A 26981-nucleotide genomic window follows, 5' to 3' on the forward strand; every position below is an offset into this window, starting at 1 on the left:
TGTGTCAATTCTTCACAAATTTCGCTTGTGCAGAATAAAAAAAAATTATTCATACCGCCACAAATTTAATTTGTGCCGATATGGGGGCTGTTGATCAAGTGGATCAATGGTCCACAAATTTCGCTATGTGCGGCATTAAAAAATTAAAAATTCCTTTGCCGTAAATTTTGTGTGCAGCAATAGGATTTAAAATTTTTTTTTCCTTCACCTTCAAATCACGACCGTTGACATATATTAATCAATGGTCTATCTACGCCTAAAATAAAAAATTCTATCGAAAATCTTAGCTTAAAAAATTCTTAAGCAGTTGAAAATAAATGTAAAAATATGTCTGCTTTTTTTTTGCGCCGATATTCCCATCTGCGGCAACCCTTATATTATCCACATATCTTAAACAACACTTCTGTGATATTTTTTGGTTTTAACATTATTCCGAGAAATTCACCCAAAGAATAAACAAGGCACTACTTTAACTACACAATGAGAAAGATCACAAGACCACTAAAAAGAATGGGCAATTCCCACATATTGAATTAATTAAGCACAACAAACGTGAAAGCATGCTGAAAGATGGTCAAAATCATGAGTAAGGCTCCAATACAGGCATTTTGGTGCATCCAAGCTAAGCATACCAATGATAGAAATGAAAGTAGGAAAATATTAATTATTTTGTATTTATTTTTCACTTTTCTCACATTTAGATGTTTTTCATCATCCTCTTTCTTTCATATGTTATATTGTCATTTTCTATTAAAAAAGACGTTGAGATTGCCTTCTTTATTTACTATTTTATGCAAAGCAAAACCATGTATATTTTTTATGCATAATTTTCATATTTACTTTTATTTGCATTATTTATCTTCCATTACACAAGGAATTGATGAGTGGCAAAGGGAATTAGAGGACTAGCTGAGCCAGCCACCCCCGATAGGTTTTCAAAAATTTCTTTCAACCCTAGTATAATTTTGAAAATTTTCACTTATAATCGTTCCTAACTTAGTCTTCATTATTTATGAATTTTTTTCGCAAACTTGCTATGTAGCTAGTTGATTTACAACTTTTAGCTTTTTATTACATGCTTTAATCTTACATCTTGTGCTCTTAGAATATTATTTCTAGAGTGAAGCAAAATATCTAAATAACTAGAATGTGCACCCCTTAATTCGTTTCTCGCTTTCATTGTAAATCTATCAAAGTTTTTTAAATACTTTTTTGTATATATGTATCCTCTTTGGAAATTAAAAATTATAATGATTAAACAAATATATACCTAAACATTCTCTTCATAAACCTGTCGAATTGCTAGCCAGGTATGCTATTTGTGTACTTTTGGCTCAAAGCTTTTAGATATGATTATTGTCAAACTTTAAAACCAAATAGTCAAATTATATTTGTAACTGCCACGGACACTTTGATCTAGTAGTTAAAATATAACTCCAGAAGTTAGAGGTTCTAGGTCCTCCTTTCCTCGGGATGCATCTTGTGATCCATTGTCCCCCAACCAAAAAACTTGGCTCTGCCCCGCAGTGATGAAACAAAATATGACCTTTCCCCGTTCACACACATGGTCTATTATTGGTAATAGCATACACAAATCTAGGCCATTGTGGAATTAAACTGCTAGTTATTATTTGCATAAAATTTCAATCATAGTATTCTTTACTTAAAATGCAGCCTAGCTATAGAAATACCTAAAAGCTTTCCCTGCATCTGCCCTCAAATTTGCCTTTCGAGCCGTAAATATACAGCCACTCTATTACAAGCTAACAAAATGAACTTGGCCTATGTACAACAATGCCCCTCTCATGGATGCGGAACCATTTAATCACTATAGGACAGCAGAATTTTCCTACCTTGTACCTGTTGAAGCCATTATATTCACTATCCAATAGTATCCCAAGTACCAATGAATAGTGCAAGCAACATAAAGCGCTTCAATCAACCCTTCACTTGATAGCGCGGAAGCAGCAGCCAAAGGGATTTGAATGTTCATTCTTCCAATGGCCACTCGCACTTTTGACAAAATTTCAACAGGTTTTGTTGTGCTATCCTCAGCATGCTGAGGCTATGCAGTTATCACTCTACAGCAGCATAGCAGTTAAAAGACATCAAAACCGCACCAAATTCAACGTCTTTTGGACCTCCTCCTTTTGCCAAGAAGTTTTAGCATGTTGTCAGTGACGTCAGGCTGAGACTTGTCATCTTCATCATGCTTTTTGTCGGTGTGTGTCAACCAAGCCAATGCCTCAACAGCGGCATCCCTCTCTGCAAGTGCTTTGCTTCTCTTTGGTTTACCCACAAACTGCATTCCCTTGAACTCTACCAATGCCCTAAATTCATTTGTCTTGAGGTGCTTGATTTTATATTTAGGAGGAGAGTGACCAGCCCTCATCAACAGAGTTTGTAGCAGACTCTTGGGGTTCATCCCATCTCTTGTAAATCTGTCATTGTCAGTGGACTCTTTCACCCGCTTGCTTTCACGACCAAAAACAAATCTCCCCTCAGACTGATCTCCCGACACCAATTCTTGTACAGCAAGCATGAGGTATTTCCCCTCTTTATGGATATCAAGACTAGGATCTTGAAACTGCATTTGTAAACAGCAAAGCAGTCATTCCATTGGAAAGCTATCATAATACAAACTTAATGTACAGAAAGAACAGGAGTCAGAACAACCAGTGCTGATAAGTGATATCAGTGATCCCGTCAGTTAAACTGTCACGCGAGACAAATACAACTTTCAATGAAATGACATTTAATTCTGTACAGAGGGGTTGATCACAATTTGCTTAGCTCTTGAAACTGCAAGCACTTGCACTCTTCATGATTATGATATTTTAGACAACAAATGTGTTACACAAGGTTCTTGCTGCTAAAAGGTCAGGAAATGGTAAACGTTTTCAGCTAAAAGTTAATCTTGCTATTATAAATCCTGGCAAGAGCCATACTGTAGTATATCTATCTCTCCCACTAGAAAGTCAGTTTGCAGCAGCCAACCTCACCATTCAAGTACAGGTTTCATACTCAAGTAATGTTGAAGAAAGGGAAAATGTAAGGACTAATAAAAAGTTCACCTTCTTCCGCATAAGGTTTTCCATCTCCTCCTTCAGCTTCAGGTAGCACTCGGCCAAGCTAGGATCCATAAAAAACTCAATATATCCTTCTAACATCTTCAATTGTCCAGCCTAAAACCACAAGTACGAGAAAGATTACTAAAAATAGAAATCATTGGAATCCAAATATATCAAATCATCAGCTGAAGAAGAGAGCTACCAGAGTTCCACAGTTGAGGGCACCACCAAAAAGGATCAAGATTGAATCAGATACTCCAGTGGAATCACGTAAGAAAACAGTATTCACCTTCACTTTTTCACCAAAAACCAACCATGGATACGGTATTGTTTGATAGCGGGCATTCACAGAATTCTGCACAAAACCATAGATGTCACTAGCCAAAGGGAGAAGCTAGAAAGCAAGCAATACCCCATTGCAGGGCACAAACATGACTTGAATACTGAAATCAAATAATTAATTGTACCCATATATGACACTAACAAAAAACTATGGCCTGACACAGCTACAAACTGACACACACTAGCCGCACTATGCCCTTAATGTTGTGATAATCCAAGTATTAAACTAAGTCATATCAGCTTTCAAAGCGCAGACCAAGCTAAACTGCAGCATAAGGCAACTGCTCTCCCTTTATGTTGTCATAACAGACCTATGATCTGCAGCCAAGTCTATACTGCCAGACATTCTTCTTCACTTCATTTGAATCCAGCCTCAAGTTCATGCAATTCTTTCATAAATATGTTAAAAACACAGCATCCTCTTATGTTAATAATGGATACTTTAGGACACTGCAAGTTGTATCGCTGTAGATCAAATTCAGAGGAAAATATTTGATGAATACACATGAGACAAATGAAGAGGAAGTTGTTCCATCATATAATCTGATACCGTTTCAAATGATAAACTAGAGAACTGCACAAGTTAAAAGGCTAGTTGCAAATGGCAAATGGCTAGTTGCACACTTGTATAGCAAAGTTTTACGTGTCCCTTCCATGAGTGTCAGAAAGGAAAATTGGAAGAAAGGTAGATTCACATCGGAAGAAAGACATTCAGAGGTTTTTTTTTTTTCTTTTTTTTTTTTGGCAAAGTTATATCAAATGACCACAATATACAAAAGAAAAGGAGACATGAAATATATTGTCCAGGATAGCAGTGCAGTACATGGGAGAAAAGCAAGTCAGCCACTTTAGGATTTAGTTTGTTTCTTGCTTTGAAATGCTGCAATCCAATATTTTGTTTCTTTCAATATCCTCTCCTCTTTTTTTTTTCCTCTTCTTTTTTGTTAATTCCATTTTCCATGGCCTTCTTATTTTTCCCTTATTTCTTGGCTCCATTATAATGTAATAATTTCATTTACCAAACAACAAGACGAGAATCAGACAGGAAGACCTCAACTGGGTACATCAACTGATGTTTAAGAATCAGAAACCTGTAAGAATAATGGATGGCAAACTTGCTTTTTTGTTACTCTTACTAGTAGGCATTCTTCAAAACTCAAAACTCTTCAGGATTGAAGCAAACAGAGCACAATTTGATCAGTAATTGCACAAAAGAATTTCATGGACAGGCATGAATAGATGTTTTATAATCAAAGATGCTGCCTGGTAGAGTATTACTTGCTCATGCTAATTTTTCCCTCGGTTGTCAGCCAACTATCTTTTGGTATCATGAACAAGCTTGTCTAATTGGTAATTCAACAAAATTGCAGTACAGGAAGAAAAAGGGGGGGGTGGGTAAAATTTATCTATGCTTGGGTAAATTATGCTAACACAATCATCTTCTGTGATAATTGGTGCACCCCAACACCAGCTATTAGCATTCAGTTAAACATTGAAAGTGTTGATCCAAACCTAGTAGAGAGTTAGTCTTCTCCTCACAGTAGCATACTGTCTCAGTTTGCCAGAATAAGAAGCACAATATGAGAATAGATATTTTCTGAGTTTCACCAACAGTTTTGTGCGATTTAGAATCATGCATGAACAATTCCTCCCAGACATTTAAGTACCAAAGAAATCATTACATGCATTCCCTAGATATCAGTTATGTGTGTGTCTTTAAAGCATACCGCATATAGTAAGACCTGACCATCATCCATTGTCTTGAAAGACATTGACGTCTCCCTGTGCTGAAATGAAGAATAAGGGGCGAATGACTTAATCAATTGTATTTGTTAAAACATCAAATTAGCAAACAGAGTCACCTTACCACTACAGATGCAACTCCAGGAAACAAGCCAGAGCATATAACTGCCCGGACCAATGATTGATTATGACTTAATTTATTGTTTGTTGCTGCATCCGCATCCAACAATCCAGCGTCTTTCAAAATAAAGCTGAACTGCTTCCGAAGAGAATGGATGGCTTGAAGAGTCTGGACAGAGAGGAAGTTCCTCCAACAGTACTCATATGCAGATCCTTCTCTCTCCGCATCCTTCCATCCTTCATATGCACGGACAAGAGCCATATGGTCGCTATAGTCTTTAACGGAGAATCTTGACTTAGCTGTCCCTGCCAACTGCATTAGAAAGAGGAACATGTTTAGCCTACAAATATTCCTACCAAGTATGATTCAAGGCTCCATACAGTCAGACAAATTATAGAGAAACTATTAGAAATGTGGGTCTGCAAAATACCGAGCAGTTTTTTCAAGAAAATAGAGCAAGAATTAAATTGCTCAACCTAACAATGTATACCATTGGCAATCAGTACAACTCTACAAGGCATGCTTAACAGGATTCTTGGTATGATTCCACAAAACAACACAGCAACACGTGCAAAGAAATGCATTGTGACCCTCAAACTTTGAGGGCAACAGGATTCATTCTGTCAAAAAACCTAAGGGTTGAACTTGCACAACCATCAAAGCATTATCTAACTATACAAATCCCTTATACCAATAGTTTAGGTCAGGCACTTGATAGAATTTATGAATTCATCATGTTCAAAGCAAATACTTTTACCTACATGACAACTAGTGCTTTTGATTTTCTTATTCGAGTGACTTCAGGATTTTTAATTTCTCTAATCCTGTGAATAATAATCATAACTTCACATGTTTAACCTCTACTTTGTATGGTCTTGCTGAAAATTCACAAAGAATCTTAATTCATTCTCTCAAATAGTGCTCGATTTTTTAACCAATACTTACAAATCTCCACAAACATGTTTACATCCATTTATATAGGTTCAGAAGTAAAGGACATGACCATTAATGGCCAGTCAGGCTGAGCTTTGGTATTCCATATTCTTGACTGTTGGAGTCAGGAGAATAACATCATACAAAAGCTAGGATAAGCTGATCTTCGTAAAGATGAACTGCACAGGTTTTGATGCTTAATTGCCATTGTCAGGATGAATTTGCTAATTGAATGATGTGAAATTGCATTCGAAGTTCAAACAATCTACTAAAAGGCCTAACACGTTGAAGCAATTAGTGAAATGATAAATGTGGATAAAAAAGAGATGTTGCGAAAGTACAAGTGGTGGTTGAATAAATGCTACTTTACAAGCATATAATCCACATCAGGTGGTGAAAATGAGGGACCCAAACTTATGTAGTGAAAAGAAATGGCATCTAATATAGCTTTGATCCTCACTTTAGCAAATGCAATCAGCACAAGAAGAAATTCTAGGGATTCCAAATAAATCAACAAAGTTCCCATAACATCAGCTAAATACTCTCATATGTCCTTAAATAATTCCCATAACATCAGCTAAATACTCTCATGTGTCCTTAAATAAACTCATGATATTCGTATGCCATAAACAGGTGAAAAATAAAAGATTTTTTTTTTTTTTTGAAGATGAAGATATTTAAGTTTCGAGGCATAATTTTAAGAAGTATCTTGAAAAGGGACCATATGGGTATGCCTTGCTAAGCAAACTTGACTTAAGATTTCCTGTGTACTTTGAAACATCTTATTCTTTTCTTTTGCACAAAGTCACTCATACAAGAAAACTGGCATCATATGTGCCACATATCCATTTCTGATTCCATTCTTTAATCCATTCTGATTCCCCTCTTATTCTTTTCTTTTGCACTAAGTCGCTCATACAAGAAAATGGCATCATATGTACCACATCTCCATTTCTACCAAAGCTAGTAGAAAATAAGAATATCAAAAAAAGAAAGCAAAAGGCATTTTAAAGCATTGAATGAAACTATTTTCAGTCTTGTACCCACATCCTTTTTGTCTTGAGGCAAAAGGAAAGGATCCCTGACACTAAGGCCAGCCACAATTGTCAAAACTGGATCAAAACAACGAAAAACAGCACCCATAATCAGCATCTTCCCAAGCTTTGGATCCACAGGAAGCACCGATAAAAACTCCCCTGAATGAGCAAGGAATATGTAGTTTCATAAGAAGCCTGGTATGATACAAGAGGTTAGGCGTATTGAACATCAATTTAGTCAAAATACCATACCAAGATTTGTAAGATTTTCACTTTCATCTAATGCACCAATCATCTTTAAAAACCCAACAGCATTTTGCACCTGCAAGACATTGAGATGTGCATTTGATTAAAGAAACAACAACCTATTTGACCAGAACAAACTAAACGGTATTCATTGTACCTACAGATATGTAAAGTATGAACATATAAAACCATCAGCAGAACTCTCAGACACTTCTTTTAAGCCAGATAATCTGTAAGCCCTGATACTCATTTATCAAAATCATACAGGTTAACCTGAAGATACCATCAAATTAAATTCATCACTGAAACAGTGGCCAAGTGGAATTCATTACTCAGCTAACTCAAAAACTTGAAACCTAAACTCAAAAACTTGAAACCTAAACTTATTCATTTCTTTAATTCCTCTGGACACTAAAAGAATTCTATCGCTGAAGAGATTCTGCTTCTACGAAATGCCCTACATTAAAGTGTCTATTCAAATTTTTGAGACATTTTTTTACATATATGTTTACAAGTATGTGTATCCTGTTTAGACTACATTGTTGATTCAATTCAGATGAGAAAAAGATAGTGTTTGGATTGTAAGTTATTTGAGATATTTTTACTGTAGCACTTTTTGTGATGTGATGTATGTGAGATAAAAAGGTAATTGGGAAGATAAAAAGGTTTATTGGAAATTGTAATGGTGATGTAAGCAAATATATTTGGGCAAATAACTTACAATCCAAACACACTCTAGGATTTGAAACTCAAACTTAACATGAAAGAGTCATTTTAATTGCTTAAATCTGGAAAAGATAGAAATGTATATCCACATAACATTGCTCAACCATCTTCGAAGCAGCTCGGAAGAAAGTGGGGAGCGAGGATGTGAACAAAATGGGAAAAGCTTACCGCCAAAGGTTTAGGAGGCTGAAGGGCAGATGAAAGAAATTCTCCTATACTTCGAACTTGCAAACTTTTGATTTGTAAGCAGAGAGAATTTAAAGGAGTTCTCAACAATTCAGGAAGTTGGTATTCAGCAAAAGCTTCAAAAACACACCGTGGGTACAGATGGTAGCACTCACCCGGCTGCACACGACCAGCTCTACCCCTTCTCTGCAACCAAGAAATAATAATGACCTCCTTTGTATAAGCAGATAAAACCAAAGATATTATTAAGTTTCACATGAAGCTTGCTTTTTGATTAAGTATAATCATCCAACTAAAGGAGATAAGCAAAAGGAAATCGAACAGAAGAGGAGATCTTCTTTAAGGACCAATTAGACTTCGGATTCCCTAGTCAGCATTTGATCATGGGGTAAAAAAAGTAAATATATTAAATAGTTCATTCTACTGTTCAATGATAAACATTTAAAAAAATGAAAATACAAGAGCAAAAAACATGTTAACTAAATACATAAAACAGAGGAAAAAAAAAGGTTGTTCTTGATCCCAAGCATTGCTATTTTATGCTTTTATGAGAACAACCAAAAAACTTCTCTGAACGCCTGAGCACTTGCAAATAATATAGGCTTACAATGTTCTACAAGCAATCTTCACTTGGATTGCCAAAACAAAAACATAAGAAACAATATAGACACTCCCCAATATATCAAAATCAACAAAAACATAAATACTGATCCTGATACAAAAGATACAAAGGAATGAGAACTTTATAGCATCAGCAAAAATAGGAATATTCGAGGAATGGTAACTAGATTTGGAGTGAAGCAAAAAATTGGAGTAATGAACTCACTTGCCGAGCAGAAGCCTGGGATATCCACGAAGGCAGTAAACAAGGAGTGTTATTCAGTGCGTCATAGGTAGTCTCCTTTGCTTTTCCGCAATCAACCACAAAAACTATGTCATTGATTGTAATACTAGCCTCAGCCATATTAGTAGCAAGTACAATTTTACGAACATTTGGAGGTGGCTTCTCAAATATGAGTTTCTGTAGATAAATATCACCTTGTCAACAAAATGATAATGGACTATAAAAATACAGAGTAAAAGCAAACAAAACTAAAAAATATAAAATAGGAAAAACTCAGAAGACAGTGAGTTTGTTTGGACTGAGTTTATTTGGTTTGCAAAATTTATTCTCACAAATCCCAACCACCTTTTTATCTTCCCAACCACCTTTTTATCTCACATACATCCCATCACAAAAAGTGCTACAGTAAATATCTCAAATAAATCATCCAAATAAACTCTTATCCAAACAAACTCAGTGTCATTTCCAAAAGTGAATGTATGGCATTACACATTAGCTGAACAGGGTGTTACACTTGAATTAAACAGATCCATCCAACAACTTGAGAATAACCATCAACAATGATAGAAAAGTCTTCTAAAAGCCAAGAAATAGAAGAGTCCAAGAAAATGGAAGGAAAAAAAAGAGTACAGTGTATGACGAACAACACACTGCAAGGAGATCAAACTCCATATGAAAAGCTCACGCTTTCTGTCAAGTGGTGGTGGTGGACCATGTGCAGTTAAGTTTTCAGTCATAAGAAGGACAGAAAGAAGAAAAAGAATCAAAGATTAAGAAATTGAGGTGGCACATTATAACTGATAAGAGGATGAGAGAATGGATCATGGTTTAATCGTTATAAAATTGGGCCCAATCCAATGACATCCGTTTGTATAGTGGATGTAACTGGATTCAGTTAATTCAATCCAGTATCCAATTATATTAAGCCATTTGTATCCTACATTCATTAGGACCACTCTAGCTAATGGGCAACACCTGTGGCAGCCAACTGGCTAAGGCTGGCTAGAACTGCCAAGAGGACCAGTAAAAAACAAGACAGGAAGAATTTTGCTGTCTGCAGCTTGTGAAGTCAAAATTCAATTTTGATGTGATATTTGAGAGATACGACCCTTGGTGTCTAGATAAGGCGCCTCATCAAGTTAAAAAATGATAATTGAGTGACAACAAGACGAAAGATGCTGGGACATGCCATATACTTGTCTACTTTAGTGTGCCCTTGAGCTTACAAGTCAGTCTAGGAGAATCATATGAACATAAGATTTGGTGGATTCAGAAAGGAGATAGAGAAGTCTGAAGGTAACTTATTTGCAGGATTCAAAAATTACCGCCTACTGATTGGACTTGGGATACTTCTTAATAAGACAGAAATTGGGGAGGCACTCTTGGTATATGGGCCATCAGCTTCCCTCTTGCTTATTGGTCAATTGTCAGCAACATATTGCTGTAAATCCAAAGGTCAGCTTAGGCTACGAGAGGAGTACCATTATTCTCCATGTTCGTTGATGAACCAGAATAAACAGCACTACACAAGACTGCTCTGGGCAATCTCCAAGAACTGTAGTTTAAGGCACGGAAACCAGTAGCCTAACCATCTAGCAATCAACAACCTTATATCACTAATGTTTTGAGCAATAAAGGCACACCAGGTGGTGTATCCTAACTCATTCCAGAAGAATTGAGATCTAGCCTTGCCATGGAGGTTGCACTGCTATAAAGGGTGCATGGTATTTGAGATGTGAAGCTTTGGACATTGGTAGTTGGGAGCTTTAGCAATGTTGACCATATCATGCAGAAGGTACAAATGAACCATGGAAAGAATGCTTCCCTTCTAAGGCTGCTTCCCTCCTAAGGCAAGGCAAATGCAAGTGATGCCTAGGTAGGACAGGCACCATCGCAAGTTTCAAGCAAAAGAATTGTTCCTCAACCGTTCAAGCAGCCCTCAGTGCTCGAAGCAAGCAAGCATTCTGGCCTTCCTAGAGGGGCACAGAGAACCAGTGTGAAGAACAGTACATACAGAATATTGGAGACAAAGGCCTGGCATTCTGATGATGCTTGTGAGAGTTCAAGTATGTTCCCTAATACTAGGTTCATCATCTTGAGGCAAAACTTCCAGATGGTGGTCTTAGGCACAAGGGTGACTGAAAATTACATGAAATGTCGAGTATAGCGCTATCAATTTTCACAAGATGTGAAACAGTTGGGTGAATCTCGACCTATAGCTAGTTGAATTGAGCAGTGCCACATGAAGTAGATGCTAGCATAGGGAAATTATTGCTTCCACAAAAGGGTCATGATCATACTTGAATGCGCAAATCCTATGCAGTTGAGTGAGACTCAAAATGTTCTCACTCACTTAAATGGAAAAGACGTCCAAAAATGGAATCTTAAGAAAGCAGGTGTATGTAGAAGGATTTGGATACCACCAGAAGCTGGCGAAAAATTGCTGATTATATCATATCACTGTATGTGCAAGCTAGCCTTAGCACAAATCATGCTACAAGACAAGAGTATTAGAGCTCTATGATATTATTCCTGAAACAAGAATACCAATAGACTGCTGATGCATATGAACCACTGGAAGTCTAAGCAAAAGTCAACCTTAATCTACATTTTCGGAGCAAGTAAAGCAAGAAGAAAACTGAAGTGAAGACAACATAGACTAATCTTAAATCTACTAAAGGGGGAAAAAACTATTCTGAATCTATCCAAAAGCAAATACTGGATTGGACACAAATGATGAAGTAGGTGCTGAAGTGAACTTCTCTTTTTCTTTCCACCTGTATCTAAGAAAAGGAATACGAAGCTTGCAAAAGAAAATTGATGGGATACGTAAGAAACTTGGAAGAGCAAATTAGTCTTCAATAGTACCAAAAATGAATGTTTGAGATAAACTTATTAATCCATTGATATCCAAATGGAGCATATTCATATCAACATAAGTCAACCATACCACTTTGGCATGCAAAAGAAAAAGGCAGCAAGGAAAAGCAATATCTTAGAAAAGAATATGAGATTCAACAACTTCAATACGTTGGGAAATTAAAGCCCTCTTCCAGCACATTGAGGCAGGTAAAACAAAGAACTATCTATATAACACATTGATATTAAAGCTAGTGAGTAGTGACACCAGCAAATAAATGATAACAAGAATAAAATACTTTAGGAAAACAAAATATCTATGGTAACAATGATCATCAGCATGGTAAGAACAGTACAAGAAAAAGGAACTCAAAGAAAATGCAGCACCTGTTCAGAGGTTGCCATTGAACCATGACATGTAAGTAGAAGCACCCTGTTAGGGTCACCTAACAGTGGATGAGCTTTAATTTGATCCCTCAAGCAACTAATATCCTCCCAACCAGTCATAAATACCAGCACAGCACCAGGTCGTTCCTTCCGACATATATGGCATAAAACAGCCTCTATAAGATTGAACCCAGTACAATCAGGTGTCCAACATGAGAGTGAATCACGTGCTCTGGCACTATAATTCTCAAAGTTTGAGTTATTCAGAGCGTCCTGTGAAAAGATTCAAAAGCTCAAATATGAACATTACTCTTTGTAGGTCCAATGCATGTGACCTGCACTCTTTGAATAGTTGTTGTCTACCAGTGAAGATTAAAGAAAGTTACATTTAAGCAGGATTGAAAGAGGTAGTTCTTATAACAAGATAATAACATACAGCAAAAATGGTGGTCCCAGAAAAGATTTGGTCCACCAATTTTGTCCAGTTACTACCTTAGACGAGGTATGCATTTCAAGAAAGACAAATTTCTTCGCTCAAACCAGTAGTAGCATTTATAATTATTGGAATAGTTACCCTATTAGGGAAATGGCCTTCTATTAAGATATGAGCTTTAACTTTCCACCACCTCCCCCTTGCTACAGGAAGTATGCCAACATACACGTGATATGAGCAACAAAAGAATACCAGCCCAATGCAGAAGAAACAATTGGTAAAATGAACTAATCAGATTCACAATCTTTTGTATTCCTTGCAACAATTTCAAATTTTTCCAAAAAAGAAAAGTTCGTCAAATGGTCTCTGTGTAACTACAATCTCCCAGGATCAAGAACTAAGTTGTTCTAATGCACATCTTATCGTATGGCTCAGCAACACTATTCACAGAAATTATTTTTGACTTGTAAAGTTATAACATTCCTTCTCATTCATCTGATAAAAAATTTAAGCTTGTATTAAATCAGATGGGGTTACAAGAAAAAGAATCCAACTATTACTATGGAAAAAGTTGTGAGAGTGCAAAAGCCTTCCAAATCATCATAAAAGGCTAACATTTTCAGCCCAAAAAAAAAAGGAAAAATGACCTGGGTATATAATACAGAGATTGAAAAATTTTACCAACATGTGAAGATCTGTTAACTCAAGTTTCTGTGTAACTTAGCCTTATTAAAGAAGAATGTGCCAGTCAAAAAAAACCCTTAAAAACTTCAACATTCAAATTTATACAAACAATACTTGTACAAAACAAGAAAATGCAATGACCAAAGGGAAACAAATACTCAACCAAAAATCAAATATGTGTGGAAGCAAAAGCAGCAAAGATTTTCTATAGAGTATATCTTGAGCAGAGTTTGTTACCTCAACAAGAGATGTTATCTGATTCTTCTTCTTTCGTGGAGCTAGCTGCTTTTGTGTTTTCCATACCTTCTCTTGGCCATAATCATCAATTTGGTTGAATGAAGTCAGCTTATATCCAGTCATTTCCAGTACATCTTCCAGAAAGTGAGTTCTCACAGGATACGTGAATCCCTACACTCATTTTCAACAAAGGTGTTTAGGGGACGGGGGTGATAGGGTTGGAGGAGTGCTTACACTCTTCCAAATTGAAACACACAGTGTAGACAACATTAACTAAATTTCACAGGAGATATAAAGGTTGAAAGGGGATAATTTCAAGGTCTAAATTGTGCTGCAGCTCAGACAAATTTTTTTCCTTAACTAAAATACCAAGTTATCAAATTTATTCAAAGGATTTGAGAAGAAAGCAAAAAAGAAATTATTTGGTTGATAAGGTCAACTTTGCAAAGAATTTCACAACAGCCCCAAATAAAACCAAGCATAAGTAAACTCTGTTGGCCACACCATAAATCAGATTAGTGGTTTAGAGAAGGAAATCTAAAGCATACTCGATACTTATTCCAAGTTTAAGAAACCTACAAACTGTATCCTGCAAGATACAACAGGAACTTCTGATACCATATGGAAACCCCAATAAGGATATACTACTTAGCTTGACAATTTACCGGGATGTGAATTATAGGTGCTCCTCCAAAATAACTGGAGAACAGATCAGCATTTAGAGTAGCACTCATCAAAATCAACCTTAAATCTCGACGTTGCACAAGAAGATCCTTCAATACAATCAACAGGAAGTCTGATAACAAAATAGCAGAAAAGACTATGACAATCAGCATATGATGCTTTGCTGAAAAAACTCGAGAAGATAGGGAAAAAACTTTAAAAAACTATACTAACCTTCATTCATGCCACGCTCATGAATTTCATCCACGAAGACATGAGTAATACCATTCAGGTTGTGGTCACTCAATAGCCGACGGAGTAAAATACCACTTGTGCAAAAGAGAAGTTGTGTGTTTTTTCCCTTCATTCCCTCTAGCCTCACTTTAAAACCAACCTACCAAAAAATCTCTGTGAAGGACAGTAGCTCAAATAAAGAAGTTTCCAAGTAGAACTATCTATCTAGTGAATGGACACTTCAAATCCCAATCAATCATAAGAAAAGTTAAAGCAAAAGAGCAATAGAAGGCCTACTGATTCACCAAGAGGCTCTCCTCTTTCTGTAGATACTCTTTCTGCAACAGCCATAGCAGATATTCTACGTGGCTGTGTGCAAATTATGCTACAAAATGCTCCACGACCAGATTCTATTTCTGACTCTAATATGTACTGAGGAAGTTGGGTGGTCTTACCACACCCAGTCTCCCCAGATATCACAACCACCTGTAGAGCAGAAAGGAAGCGGATCAACTTCCATATAGAACTCATAATTGTGATGATTCATCCAAGGAAGAAACCATCCTCTTTACAAACGACCAAACAGCCACACACAAAAATCTTTTGAAACTTTAAGTAGTGTTTAGGCATTAGATACAGAAGGTTGAAAAGCATAGATGAAAACAAGATACATCATATTTCATCTGTAGACAGCACATAAGTTCTTTTAAATATTACAACATATCAGGCAATACATCAAAGTTACAGAACTTATTAAAACACTAGAAGTCTCACATATTCTAAACTAGATGAGGTACATTGTTGAAGCCTATCTTTTGTGCAAGCTTGTTTTTTTAAACATTCAAAGTGAAATACACAGACTCTGTAGTGTAAGTAACAAATTAAAAAGTACGAGTTCTGCTGGTGAACCTGATTATTTGCAATAGATTGAAGCAGCCTTTCCTTCTCCCTGAATGCAGGGAGAGATTTCCGAAAATCCAGCATCTTTCTTCCTTCATGTGATTCCTACATCAAAAGAAAAAATTACTTCAGTGCACAATCCAGTAAAAAAAAAATCAAGAAGTAAAATCTCGAGTATTGATATACATTGAAAGTATCTGCAATCACTTTCAGAACTTTTTGCATCCAGCACAACAGAACAAAACGCTTCCACAAAAAAAATTACATTTAGCAAAACAAAGATACTCTGTCCATAATGCAGCGAACTGTAGCATGATTAAGTCTCCAGTAGCTTTTAATCAGACAGAAGTCAAAACTAAACCAGGAATAAGGAGTTTTGGATTAGGAAAACAATCAGAAAATGTGACTATATTCTCAATAATGATGTCCAAGTGTCAACGAAAAGCAATATGCTAAGATATTATACATGCATATGCACTTGAAAGGTATATATGTATGCATGCACATGCATTCTTCTATACATCACCGTATGTATGCATGCGCACATTATAAGAGGTTAAAACATATATGAATCAATACAAAGAATATCTGGCAGTGAACAAGGAAAAAGCTAAATGCTTCAAATAGTCATTCGAGACATGGGTGGATAGTTTACATGGATGAGAACAAAACAGACATCTACATATTTAGTAATAACAACCTAAGTAAACAATAAATGCAATACTAGTTTTTATCAAGTACTTAATTAATGGAACGTCACTCAGGAGCTGGTGCAAATTGCTTGCATGCAATTCTGAGAATCATGCCTAATGCCATCCAAAGAGGTAAGAGAAACATAGAAAGTAACCACCAAATACCTGCCAAGCCCTCTGCATGTTACGCATCCGCAAGCTCCGTCTCTGGAGAACCTTCTCCATGACAGATCCATCAAGGAGGGAGTCAGGATTTTCTTCATTATTCACATCTTCAACCTGATCCATGGATTTTCTTTCGCCTGAAGCTTCATCGCTTTTAACACAACTTAGCTGCAATCGGTCCAAATGTTCCTGAAGCAGACCCTCAACTCTCCTCTGTAAACTCAATGGGATAACGACCTGCAAGTCTTGAATAAATTAAGAATAATCAACTGCTTATAAATGCAAATCCTAAAAAAAATCAACAACAAGTAATTACATACCTCCCTCTGAGGTCGCTTATCATCTAGATCTGGCCTGTAGTTAGGGAGAGGCACCTTGCTTGCAACTACAACTTTGCCATATATTTCGCTGAACATGGTTGTAAACATTGCACCAGACAAAATAAAAAAAAAATCTCAAACAAAATCAGGAAAAAATAAAGCCAAACAGAATAAAAGCACGATAATGCAAAAAGTTCTCTACCAGTAAAGTCCCACGCGTTTAGCCAAATTCGATATTTGCTCAAAGTCTCTCCTGTCCCTTTTATCTCTGGACACAATTTCTTGATCCTTTTCATTCCTCAACAGCATACTAAGTTTCCACTTCCATTCATCAATGTTGGCCACTGACGAAGATGCCTACAATAACAATAGCCCTAAAACTAATTATTCTCCAGCTCAATTTTCAATCATACAAATAGCAAAAAGAACATTCACACATAACCATCACAAGCCATTTAACCTTTCCAAGCAGTAACTAATAGCACCACTAAAAATTCAACTAGTAAAATTCAAACTTCTCCTCCATTTCTACTACAAGTTCGATGAATGAAAACGAAAAACATCATTTATTACGAAACCATTCAAACGAACCTAAAGTAGGGAAAAAATGACAAAACAGCACGCACAAATTAATGCAAACAAAATTAAACCAAAGGGAAATAAAAAAACTTTTCCATTCGATTATCGAGAAGTATAGATTACCGGCTGGTTGTCGTAATCGCATTCGTACTCGTCATCAGAGAACTGTTCAACGGCGTAACTAGAATAGCTCCGGCCTAGGGACCCACTGGCAAGAGTGGCCGAATTGCACAATAAATTGGACAGAGAAATACTTAAAACTCTTCTAATTAACCGCTCCCCAGCAGCCGCCGGCGGTAATACTAACGGCAAGGATAATGAGAGAGTAGAGAAGAGTGGAAATGATGGTGTTGATGAAGAAGTATTAAGCCTAATTCTTCTTTTGGAGCATGATGCTAAGATAAACCCAAGCCTTGAATGCATTATAATTTGGAGGGAGAAAAATGAAAATCTTCTTGTTTTAAATGGGATTCAAGTTCTCGGTGCCATGGCGGTTTTTATTTTATTTTATTTTGTTCCCTCCGTTTTAGAGCGGACAAGTGACAACTCCGGAGTCTGCTAATCTAAATGGAGGACGGGAATTACTGGATGCCTCGCCGCGGCCAAGGGGAGAGTAAATTGATTAAACCGGACCCCAAAACTGGATCGTCTCGGTTCCCTTCAAATTTGGAGATTTGAATGGGGATTATTTGACATCGAAATTGACTTTAGGTGAAAGGAATCGATAATTTAATAATTTTTTGTAGTTTTTTGGAATTCAATTTTAATCAAAAACCAACTTCGTTTTATTTTCTCTTTTAATCTTTTACCTTGTCTTATTTCTACATTTTTATGTGCATATGTTATTCGTGTAGGTAAGTTCTTAGTTAATTCTTGGGAAAAAAATTTTCAATTAGCCTCAAACTATTAGTCGGATGAACTTTTGACCCCCAACAATTAAAAGTGAACTTTTGACCCTCGATCTATCCAAAGTGCAAAATGTTGAGCCTTCTGTCAAATTTAACAGTTAATATCAACAGAAACCACGACCATGTGAGATGCAGGTCGAAATACTAAGGGCTTTTTTGTCCGTGATGAGCTATGTTCCACTCAATAAAATGGAGTAAAAATGATTTTGACCTAATTGTTTACTTTTACTTTTACCACTATCTCTCCCTCTCTCTACCATTATTTTGAGACCAAGAAATTCATTCACCCTTTTAGCAATCTGTTGTTTCACATAGCTCACATTTCTCTTTCTTCCAACATGGAACTCAAACTCTTTCCCACACGCAGTTCTAATAGTAATCGCCTAGAGATCTAATAGCCTAGGTGTGAGGCTTCAAAATTTTTCTTGTCTTTATAACTCTTATTTGAACTTACTTGCCTTAAATTCTTGGTTGATTTAATGGTTGAATCATGATTTTCTTCCTATTGTATTATTTACCTTGGTGCATGTTTAATTTGATGCATGTTAAGTTTCATAGTACAATATACTAGTGACCAACTAGTAAGGTGTGTGCAATAAATTTGGGGGATTAGAAGGAGTTTTGTATAAAAAGAACTATGTGACATGAGGTGTTAAGAGTTAATTGGAAAAACCTTAAATATCTTGGTGAGTTAAAGACGAATAGAGAGACAAAAAGATAAACCTCTCTTTTTTTCTTGCCATTTGTCAAGTAGCCAACCAAAGTTGACCAAAACCTTAACCAAAATAAGCTTTTCTTTCTTCCCTTTTCTTTCTTCACTATTTCTTTCTTCTTTATCTTGTCTTGGCCAAAATTCTTGAGGGGAAAAGAAGGGAAAACCAACTCCAAGTTCAAGCCTTGATTTCTTGCTTGATTAGTGAGGGAAAACAAGAGAAAACCCTAGTCTACTCCGACAAATCTTGAATCAAGTTTGGAGGGAAGTTATTGGAGAAGTTTTGGAGGAAGAAACCCTTGAGTACTTCTTGCTTGGCTGTCCATCTAAGGTTTTGGAGGTAAAGAGGTAAACTTTACCAGAAATCTTCCCTTATCTTTGAGTTTATTTGATATATGATGTTATAGAAGTTAAAGAAAGGACTTGTATGGTGAATTTCACGATTTTCAGGTTATGTTGTGAATTTTCAACTTTGTTTTGTGGGATTTAAGAGGTAAACTTGATAGCAATCTTATCTTTCTTCAATTGTCTTTGCATCTACTTAATGGATAATATTCTATAAGGTAAAAGTCATGACTTTTATGGAAGATTTTATGGTTTGTCAAGATTATGTTTTAATTTCCACTTTTGGTGCATAATCTAGTTAGTTTAGTTTAGAGTTTTGAATATGTGAAATTTTGATGGGTTTATTTGCTAAGAAAATGGTCATATATGTCATAACATGATATCTTGATTGATAGTAGTTTTGCTAAGAAAATAAGATTGAAAGTTGGAAGTTTTGTTGAAAATTTTGGGGAAAACTTGCTGTAATTTCTATTAGAGTTGGCCGGCTAGAAAAGAGCCATTTTCCAGATTTGATTTCCAGAATTTTGTGGTGATTTTGGCAAGGTTTTGCTCAAGATACTTTGTTAAACCTAAATCTTCGCCTGCATGTTGGAGTTGAGTCAAAACAAAGAGGACAAGAAAAGGAAAATGAGTTTTCTCCAACGTGTTTTTCTTGCTCGAAATTTCCAGTTTTGTGCCTCGAAAATTTTCTCCTGTTGTCTTCAAAATTCTTGGCTATAACCGACATATTCTTGCTCCATATTATACTTGAAACATGGACCTATCATACATGTGGTTTTCCCTTGATTTGAACAAGAAATCGTGGCCCTTTCGAAAGCTATATTAGGATTAAACCTGCAATTTTCTCTATTTGTTAAGTGAAGTTTCGAACTCATATTTTTTCTTTTATCTTAGTTTTAAATGGATAGACTCCTGATAGTTTATATAACCACAGGACTTGAGAAGATGAATCAGGGTTTGAAGTGGAAACATTGAGGTCAAGTGGTGAGTGTTCCTTGTGTTTGTGAATTGAATGCTTTGATTGTGTGATTATTGTTTGACTGTTAAAAGTATTTCAAAGATCACTTTACTATTGATAGGCGAGTGTGTACTTTACCACACTCGATCTAAGTGAATATAAATTTTCAACGATTGAATATTACCTGTGCATGAATGTAAGTCATGGCTGAATTGGGCCCTTGTCCTTCGTCGCTAGCCTATTCGAGTCACAAGCGGATTCAGTCAAGTAGGTTGGTAACCTTGGGCCACTATTTTGGTACACTAGTGTACGACTATGAAGTTAGGTAGAGTACTGGTCAGTGAATGAAATATAATGAATAAATGACTGAATGAAATGATCAATGTCGGGGTTTTTGTTTTCAAATGTATTTTCAAATATCGGAAGTTATAAGAAAGAAATGGACGGAGACTGAATGACTGAATGACTAAATGATTGAATGAATGAATGGTTCCAAGTAAGTTCATATCCTTTAAATGATTGAATAATTACGTTTTAAATGCCTTGAGATGTTTACTACTATGCAAAATGTGTGAATTTGTTAAATGCAATATTTTTGTGTTTTGACTGGTATTTTGCTTGGATGTTTGTTTGGGGAACCTCACTGGGTAATAACTCACTCTCCCCCCCCCCCTTAGATTTGTTTTTCCTTACAGGAGTGGAGGTTCGGAGCTTATAAGTTTGAACTAGTGTGTAATGATCCTCTTGCACATGTACTTTTAGTTTGTAATTAAGTTTGAATTTTGATTGAACTGTAGAATTCAGATGTTAATTTGGAGGCTTGAACGGTTATTTTGAGAATTTATTGGAGTGAATGTAGTGAGTCCTGACGTGAGTTAGGCAGGCAATCCGCCAAACCCTTGGGTACGCGTTAGGGAGAGGTGGAGTCGTCACACTAAGGACCAAATGCAACACATTCCTATCAGTGACCCCATAATCCTGAACACTGGACTTATTTTGCGCTAATTCTTTTCCATCAAAAACAAGTTTTTGATTCTTCACAAAAAATTCCTTGCGGTTCTATATCTTGAGCTTTACAGAAGCAATAGAATCAGACCCCATTACCTGCATAGGAACTGTATCTTGAGCTTTACAGAAGCAATAGAATTAGCCATTACCTGCATAGGAATCACAGAACCTCCAATTGCAAGAAAAATTATGATGGTATCATTTGAAAACGCCCCATTTCTACCCAAGACATGAACAGGGAAGTTCCAATAATCTTCATAAACAAGAGTAAGAGCCATGCTAGCAATTGACATTGCAGCTCCAATAGATAATCCTCCCCTGTATATCAAGCGGTAAAGTTCTCAATTTTTTAAGAGCCCACCACAACAGTCATGAAGTTTGGTTCTTCAATAGCCTAATTAGTCAACCACTTGACAAAACCATAGATCCACTGCCAGCCTGCGAGATACACCATTCTCAACACCATCCACTTGGACCCACCATCCGCGCACATTCTCAACACCATAGATCCACTTGACAACACATTCTCAACATGCGAGATACACCATCTCCTCATCACATCTTCTCATTGATCCACTGTCAAAATTTGCAGCTACCATCCACGCACACCGTAAATCTATGCCTAGGATTCCTCGAGGTCCACGAAGCTATGACCCTCGTCACTTTCTCACACCTACACAAGGGGAAAGGGGGATTGTTGGTTCCTAGCATTTTTTTGTTCAGCAAGCTCTTTGGCTGCAATAGAGTTTTCTTCATACATTTCTTTGCTCGGGAAGAACTCCCATTTTATCCAGTGGAACACAGGTTGTCACGGACAAAAATGCCCTTCATAGTTTGGCGTGCGTCTCATGTGGTCGTGGTTTTTGTTGGTATTAACTGCTGAACTTTATAGAAGACCCAACATTTTACACTTTGGATAGATCGGGGGCCAAAAGTTCACTTTTTATTATTAGGGGGCCAAAAATTCACCTGACTAATAGTTTGAGGGTCATTAGGACTTTTTTTCCTTAATTCTTTAACTTTTGAATATGAAGTCCTTCACAATCAATTGATCCCTCAATCAAGTCCTAAGTAAAAATATCTTAAAAGAAGGCAAGAAATTATTTGGACTCTAGACCAACCCCTCTCCGTCATTACGGAGTTCTTATAATCTAATCTCTGCAATTGATGGTCATTTGACTGAGCTAAGGGGTTAGTATTAATTCATGCAAAGATGCACCTCTAAAGTTAGGGTAAAGAATTATCTATCTCACTTCGTCACGAAGAGCAATAGTACTATTATTTTTCATGTCTACAGAGAGACAACAAAATTAGTGATGCTTAATCGAAAAAAAAGCAATCAACTATATACTTAACTCATGCCCCAAGATTCGCTCAGCACATGGGGTACGACCTATTATTTTGAAAGTTGAAGTGATCTAATTGTATATGAGAAAGTAAACAAAAATAGGTAAAGGAACATTTTGGTCAAGTTTAGTCTAGTGACAAAAAGAGTTGCACATGTCCAAGTTTTTGCCCAAAAATATAGACCATTCAAACCACCCAAAACATGGCCTAGTTCTGAGTCAAATCAACAGGTGCTTGCATTTACTGAGGTGTTCCTTGTATTAGGAACCAGGTCTAGCGTACTTGCTGCCTTTATTGGGTTGAGTTGTTCAACCAACAAGTTGAGCCAATTTAATTGGCATGCGCCTATGAAACCTAACCACATTAGCCCCATGTCCCACGTACCATATTGACTTGCAAAACTAGACAATTTTTTTTCATCCTTCAAGTACCTCAAAGTAAATTGGGGAAGAAATACAATTTTGTTCCCAAAAACCTTTGTTTGGTTTGTGTGCCAAATTGTTCTCCAATGTTTTGCTTAAAATAAATATTGTTCCATAAATTTTTATTTTAGATAAACTAAGACAGCTAATGAATATCAACCATGACTAACAGTGAAAATCAAATTGATAACAATTTTTTATAGGAATAATATCAGAAACCTCTCTTGAGATTTCTCCTAATATCACTTGGCATTTTTGAAAATTTAAAAATATCACTTACCTCTCTTAGTAATTGTAAAAAGACTATATTAACCTTTACTTGACACATAATGCATCTATCAAATAAATGTAGCTTAAAAATTAAAAAAAAAGGAGAACGAAAGTCACTTTCTTCTCTGTCCCTTTTCTCTAACATTCTTTCTTACTAATTTTTTTGGATGACTATGCAATATTTCATTTATAAATTATAATAAATTGAATTTTGTTTATCTTTATTTTTTGTGATTGTGATACAATGAAGTGTGATTTATTTGCTTATTTTGAGTTGATTTTTATAATGATAAGTACAATTTAAAAGTTTGGCTACATGTTGAGAAGCAGTTAGAAAAAAAAAAGTTCATAAGAAATCGATTTTGAGTATATAGAGTTAAATTGGTACAAGTGTATTTCTATGCAAATATCTATTTTATTTTTCAAATTTATATTTTTATAGAATGTAATATTATGATGTGGTAGCACTACTCGATATTGTCTTTTAGGTGATGATTTTCTTGAAGTAAATAAAGTGTTTTAGGAATATTTTTATTTAGCAAGTAAATACGGTTTTTAAAAATTTTGTTACACAAATAATAAAAGTGAGGGAAGTATGTAATATTTTTAAAACGTTAAGGGTGCCAAGTGATATGAAGAGAAACTTCAGGGAAGGTTTCTGATATTATCTCTTTTTTATACTGATAAAGTACTTATGGTATAAGTGATTCCAGAAAAAGAAAACCTTCAAAACTCCCTACAAAAATCCCTAAGTGTACTTGATATTTATCTAACAGTTATCAATTTCCTTTAGCTTAAAAAACATCTTCTTAATAAATTACTTTCAATTGAATAACAATACATAGAGAATAATAGAAAAAAAAAGTAATTGGAGAGCAAAGAATTATAATTTGAATATGACTGTATAATAATTAGTACGATCCAAATTCTTGCATGACTTGCATACATATGTTTCCAATAATTATAGTTATGGATCGTGAATGCAATAACCAGCCAAGGTAAGTACCTCACATTGCTAATGGGTATTTTTGAACAAATTTTCTTGTCTTTCCTGTTATTAAAATTTAACATCCTTATACTATATAAGAATGAGTTTAGGACAAAGACGGTTTTTAGATTTCAACTGCAAGTGTGGGGCTATTTTGGGAATGTTAGAGTGTTTGAAGTGTAATTGGAGCATTGAGTACAAGTCATTAAAACTTTAATTTCACTATAATTACTTATATAACCTTTCAGACATTTAAGGTTATGGGCAGATTTGGTATGTTACAATGTTTGGTGCCAAGTTGAGTATCAAGTACAACTGAATTAAGCTTGTGTTTTGATAGAATTACATAAAAGCCCTTTTAATCATTTATTATACTAATATCCAAGCCTTCCAATTTCCTGAAAACCTTTCTCATCCGTTAAGGAATTAATTGGATGTTTACATAATTGGATTTTAATTACAATTAATTAACTTAATTATTATTTGAACAATCATTATCATATTTATGCCCCCATGTTAAGCTGATACCCTTTCTTCTTTTTCGGTTTCACCTCTTTTGTTTTATTATGGCTATTAAATATTTGGTGGAAGGCGTAGCTTTTCCTTTAAATTGAGGTGAGTTCTTTGGGTTTGTCTTCTTCGAATGTAGTTTTTTTTTCTGATGAGTGGTTTATTCAAGAACTCCATATAATTTGCTTTTTGATACTTCTAATTCCAAAAACTGACTAATTGTATTATTTTCCTTAGTAGATCCTAGAGATTCTGTCTCTGATTTGAGATAATGTTGTCACTTTTTAAAATAATCAGAAAAGCAATTTTATCATCTTCTCCTTCTCGGCCAAGGTATTATCTCTTTATTTAAGTCAAATAACCTTATTTCTCATGAACTTTCTCCTATTGTTGTTGACTCCAGGGATCTGTTGACTACATTCTAGCAGTTATGTTTTTACTATAACTACCGCAAAGCAAACAAATGTGCAGACATGCTAGCAAATTGGGGAAGAAGCATCAATGAAGACTCCACCTTTTTTTAATCCTATCCTGATTTTGTCCTTCCCTTACTTTTGCAATACTTAAAAGGGTGTCATCAACACACAGACGACTTTACTTTAACTATAACTCTATAGACTTTGACTTATACTACAAAATATTAAACAATAATTATTAATTATCTTGAATTGCAACCACCAAATTCCCGCGCGTCGCGCGGGCTGTCCCTCCCTAGTTTTTGTAATAAAGTTTTGGGTCAATTATAATAAATCCACTTAACGTATGACCTCATTCTCACCTTGCCCCTAATCTTTTTTTTTTTCCATTTCACTACCCATTAGACCAAACTAGCCCTCTGTTGTCCTACTCTCTTATATTTTCCTTTTTACTTCCCTTTTCACATTGCCATTTTCTTATTTCTTTACCCACTCTTTAATTCATTCTTTCATCCTTATTCCTATCAAATATTTTTCACTTGCTCTTGGCTAGCATTATTAAAAAAAAAAAGAAAAAAAGCTTGATATAATGGATTGTCCCTGCCATCACCCTCATTTACTATTTGTTGTTGCCATCCATCAATGGCATTTGTTCCACCTCCACCCTCGTTATATTATGCCACCCATGATTGAGTTTTCTTTAATTAATTTTGTCATCTACCTAATCCAAAGAATTTTAAATATAATGTGCAGTATGATTGATGAATTTCAACTTTCAAATCATAGCTTGAAGAATTGAGGGCTAAAAGCGGGGCAAGTATTTGAGTTCCTTTTTAATCTCTCTCTGCAAGCTTTATGTCCATATCCCAGAAAAGGGATAATTCCTTTCCTTTTGCATCTATCCAAATGGTACCTCTTAACCGCTAAAATTGGCCCAATGATCAGGGAAGGACTTGATTGGGGGTGGAAAAGGCGTAGTGAGGAATGGGAGGGTTAAAATAAAAAATTAGTACCTCTTGCTATTTCTTTTTTTGTTTTTCTTTTAATTTTTTTTATTCATTGCCTATCTAAAGAATTTAGGGGCTCTGGAGTGAAGAGACGATATGAAAAGGACTAGAAAAAGACAGGAGAAAGGGAAAGAAGAAAAGAGAGAAGACAAGGAAAAAATCAAATCCAAGATAATGGAAGGGCGATTTTCTCTCACAGGGAGAAAAGTGACACAATTTAAAAGTTGGGAGTAAAATAAGAATCAGGCTATATCTTTAGGTGAATTTATTGTAAGTAACCCTAAAGTTTTAAGTCTTTCTTTTGATGTCAAGCTACATTAATAATTTTATTAAAGAACTCATATAATTCTTTTTAAAAATATTATTTGATTTGAAAGTATTTAATAACATACTTACACAAAATATATATTGAATGATCAACTTAATTACCTATAGTATGTATTGCTTGTATTTTTAAGGATATTTTTACTTGAGTGATTAGTAATTAGTGTATGTCAAAAATGGATTATCATTTAGTCATTCATAGTGCAGTTGTACCAATTTTGAGACAATGAGATTAAGCATATAAAAGAATCGATTCCAAGTGTGCAAAAGAGAAGAAACAAATGAGAGGGTATTAGAATAAATAAATGAAATCAAACAATAAAAAATAAAAAAGAAAGTTTAATCAGCTTTTCCATGTTTCTAT

The 26981-nt window shown here is 35.5% G+C and overlaps 1 protein-coding gene and 1 long non-coding RNA gene across 3 annotated transcripts; one reads left to right on the forward strand and one right to left on the reverse strand.

The window, feature by feature from the left end:
• Positions 1–1604: 1604 nt before the first annotated feature.
• LOC113732604 (DExH-box ATP-dependent RNA helicase DExH3-like) lies at positions 1605–17997 on the reverse strand. 2 transcript variants are annotated; one of them, XM_027258506.2, is made up of 19 exons: positions 17526–17997; positions 17026–17180; positions 16824–16911; positions 16504–16740; positions 15656–15751; positions 15044–15232; positions 14747–14906; positions 14515–14645; positions 13850–14020; positions 12496–12768; positions 9232–9426; positions 8388–8591; positions 7500–7569; positions 7258–7406; positions 5281–5589; positions 5141–5200; positions 3274–3426; positions 3075–3185; positions 1605–2587 (listed from the first exon to the last, which is right to left on the reverse strand). In XM_027258506.2, the coding sequence occupies exons 1-19, from the start codon at positions 17823–17825 to the stop codon at positions 2126–2128; spliced, it is 3513 nt and encodes a 1170-aa protein (XP_027114307.1). In that variant the 5' UTR covers positions 17826–17997; the 3' UTR covers positions 1605–2125. The 2 variants fall into 2 exon arrangements, with proteins under 2 accessions (XP_027114307.1, XP_027114309.1); XM_027258508.2 differs by lacking the exon at positions 17526–17997 and having other exon boundaries at positions 16504–16748; positions 17026–17044.
• A 1150-nt stretch (positions 17998–19147) lies between these two features.
• On the forward strand, positions 19148–25519 carry LOC140037320 (uncharacterized). Its single transcript, XR_011841242.1, has 3 exons — positions 19148–19370; positions 20302–20351; positions 25274–25519. It is a non-coding gene; the product is annotated as an uncharacterized lncRNA (long non-coding RNA).
• The last annotated feature ends 1462 nt before the right edge of the window (positions 25520–26981 follow it).

The sequence above is a fragment of the Coffea arabica genome, chromosome 2e, assembly GCF_036785885.1.
Source record: "Coffea arabica cultivar ET-39 chromosome 2e, Coffea Arabica ET-39 HiFi, whole genome shotgun sequence".
Lineage (NCBI taxonomy): Eukaryota > Viridiplantae > Streptophyta > Magnoliopsida > Gentianales > Rubiaceae > Coffea > Coffea arabica.

Coding starts and splice junctions, on each gene's coding strand:
- LOC113732604 (XM_027258506.2), bottom strand. CDS start 17,825: ATGCATTCAAGGCTTGGGTTTATCTTAGCATCATGCTCCAAAAGAAGA. Junction 14,646..14,746: donor TGAGCGTGGCATGAATGAAG/GTTAGTATAGTT, acceptor TTTTGTTATCAG/ACTTCCTGTTGATTGTATTG. Junction 5,201..5,280: donor CTGGAGTTGCATCTGTAGTG/GTAAGGTGACTC, acceptor TCTTCATTTCAG/CACAGGGAGACGTCAATGTC.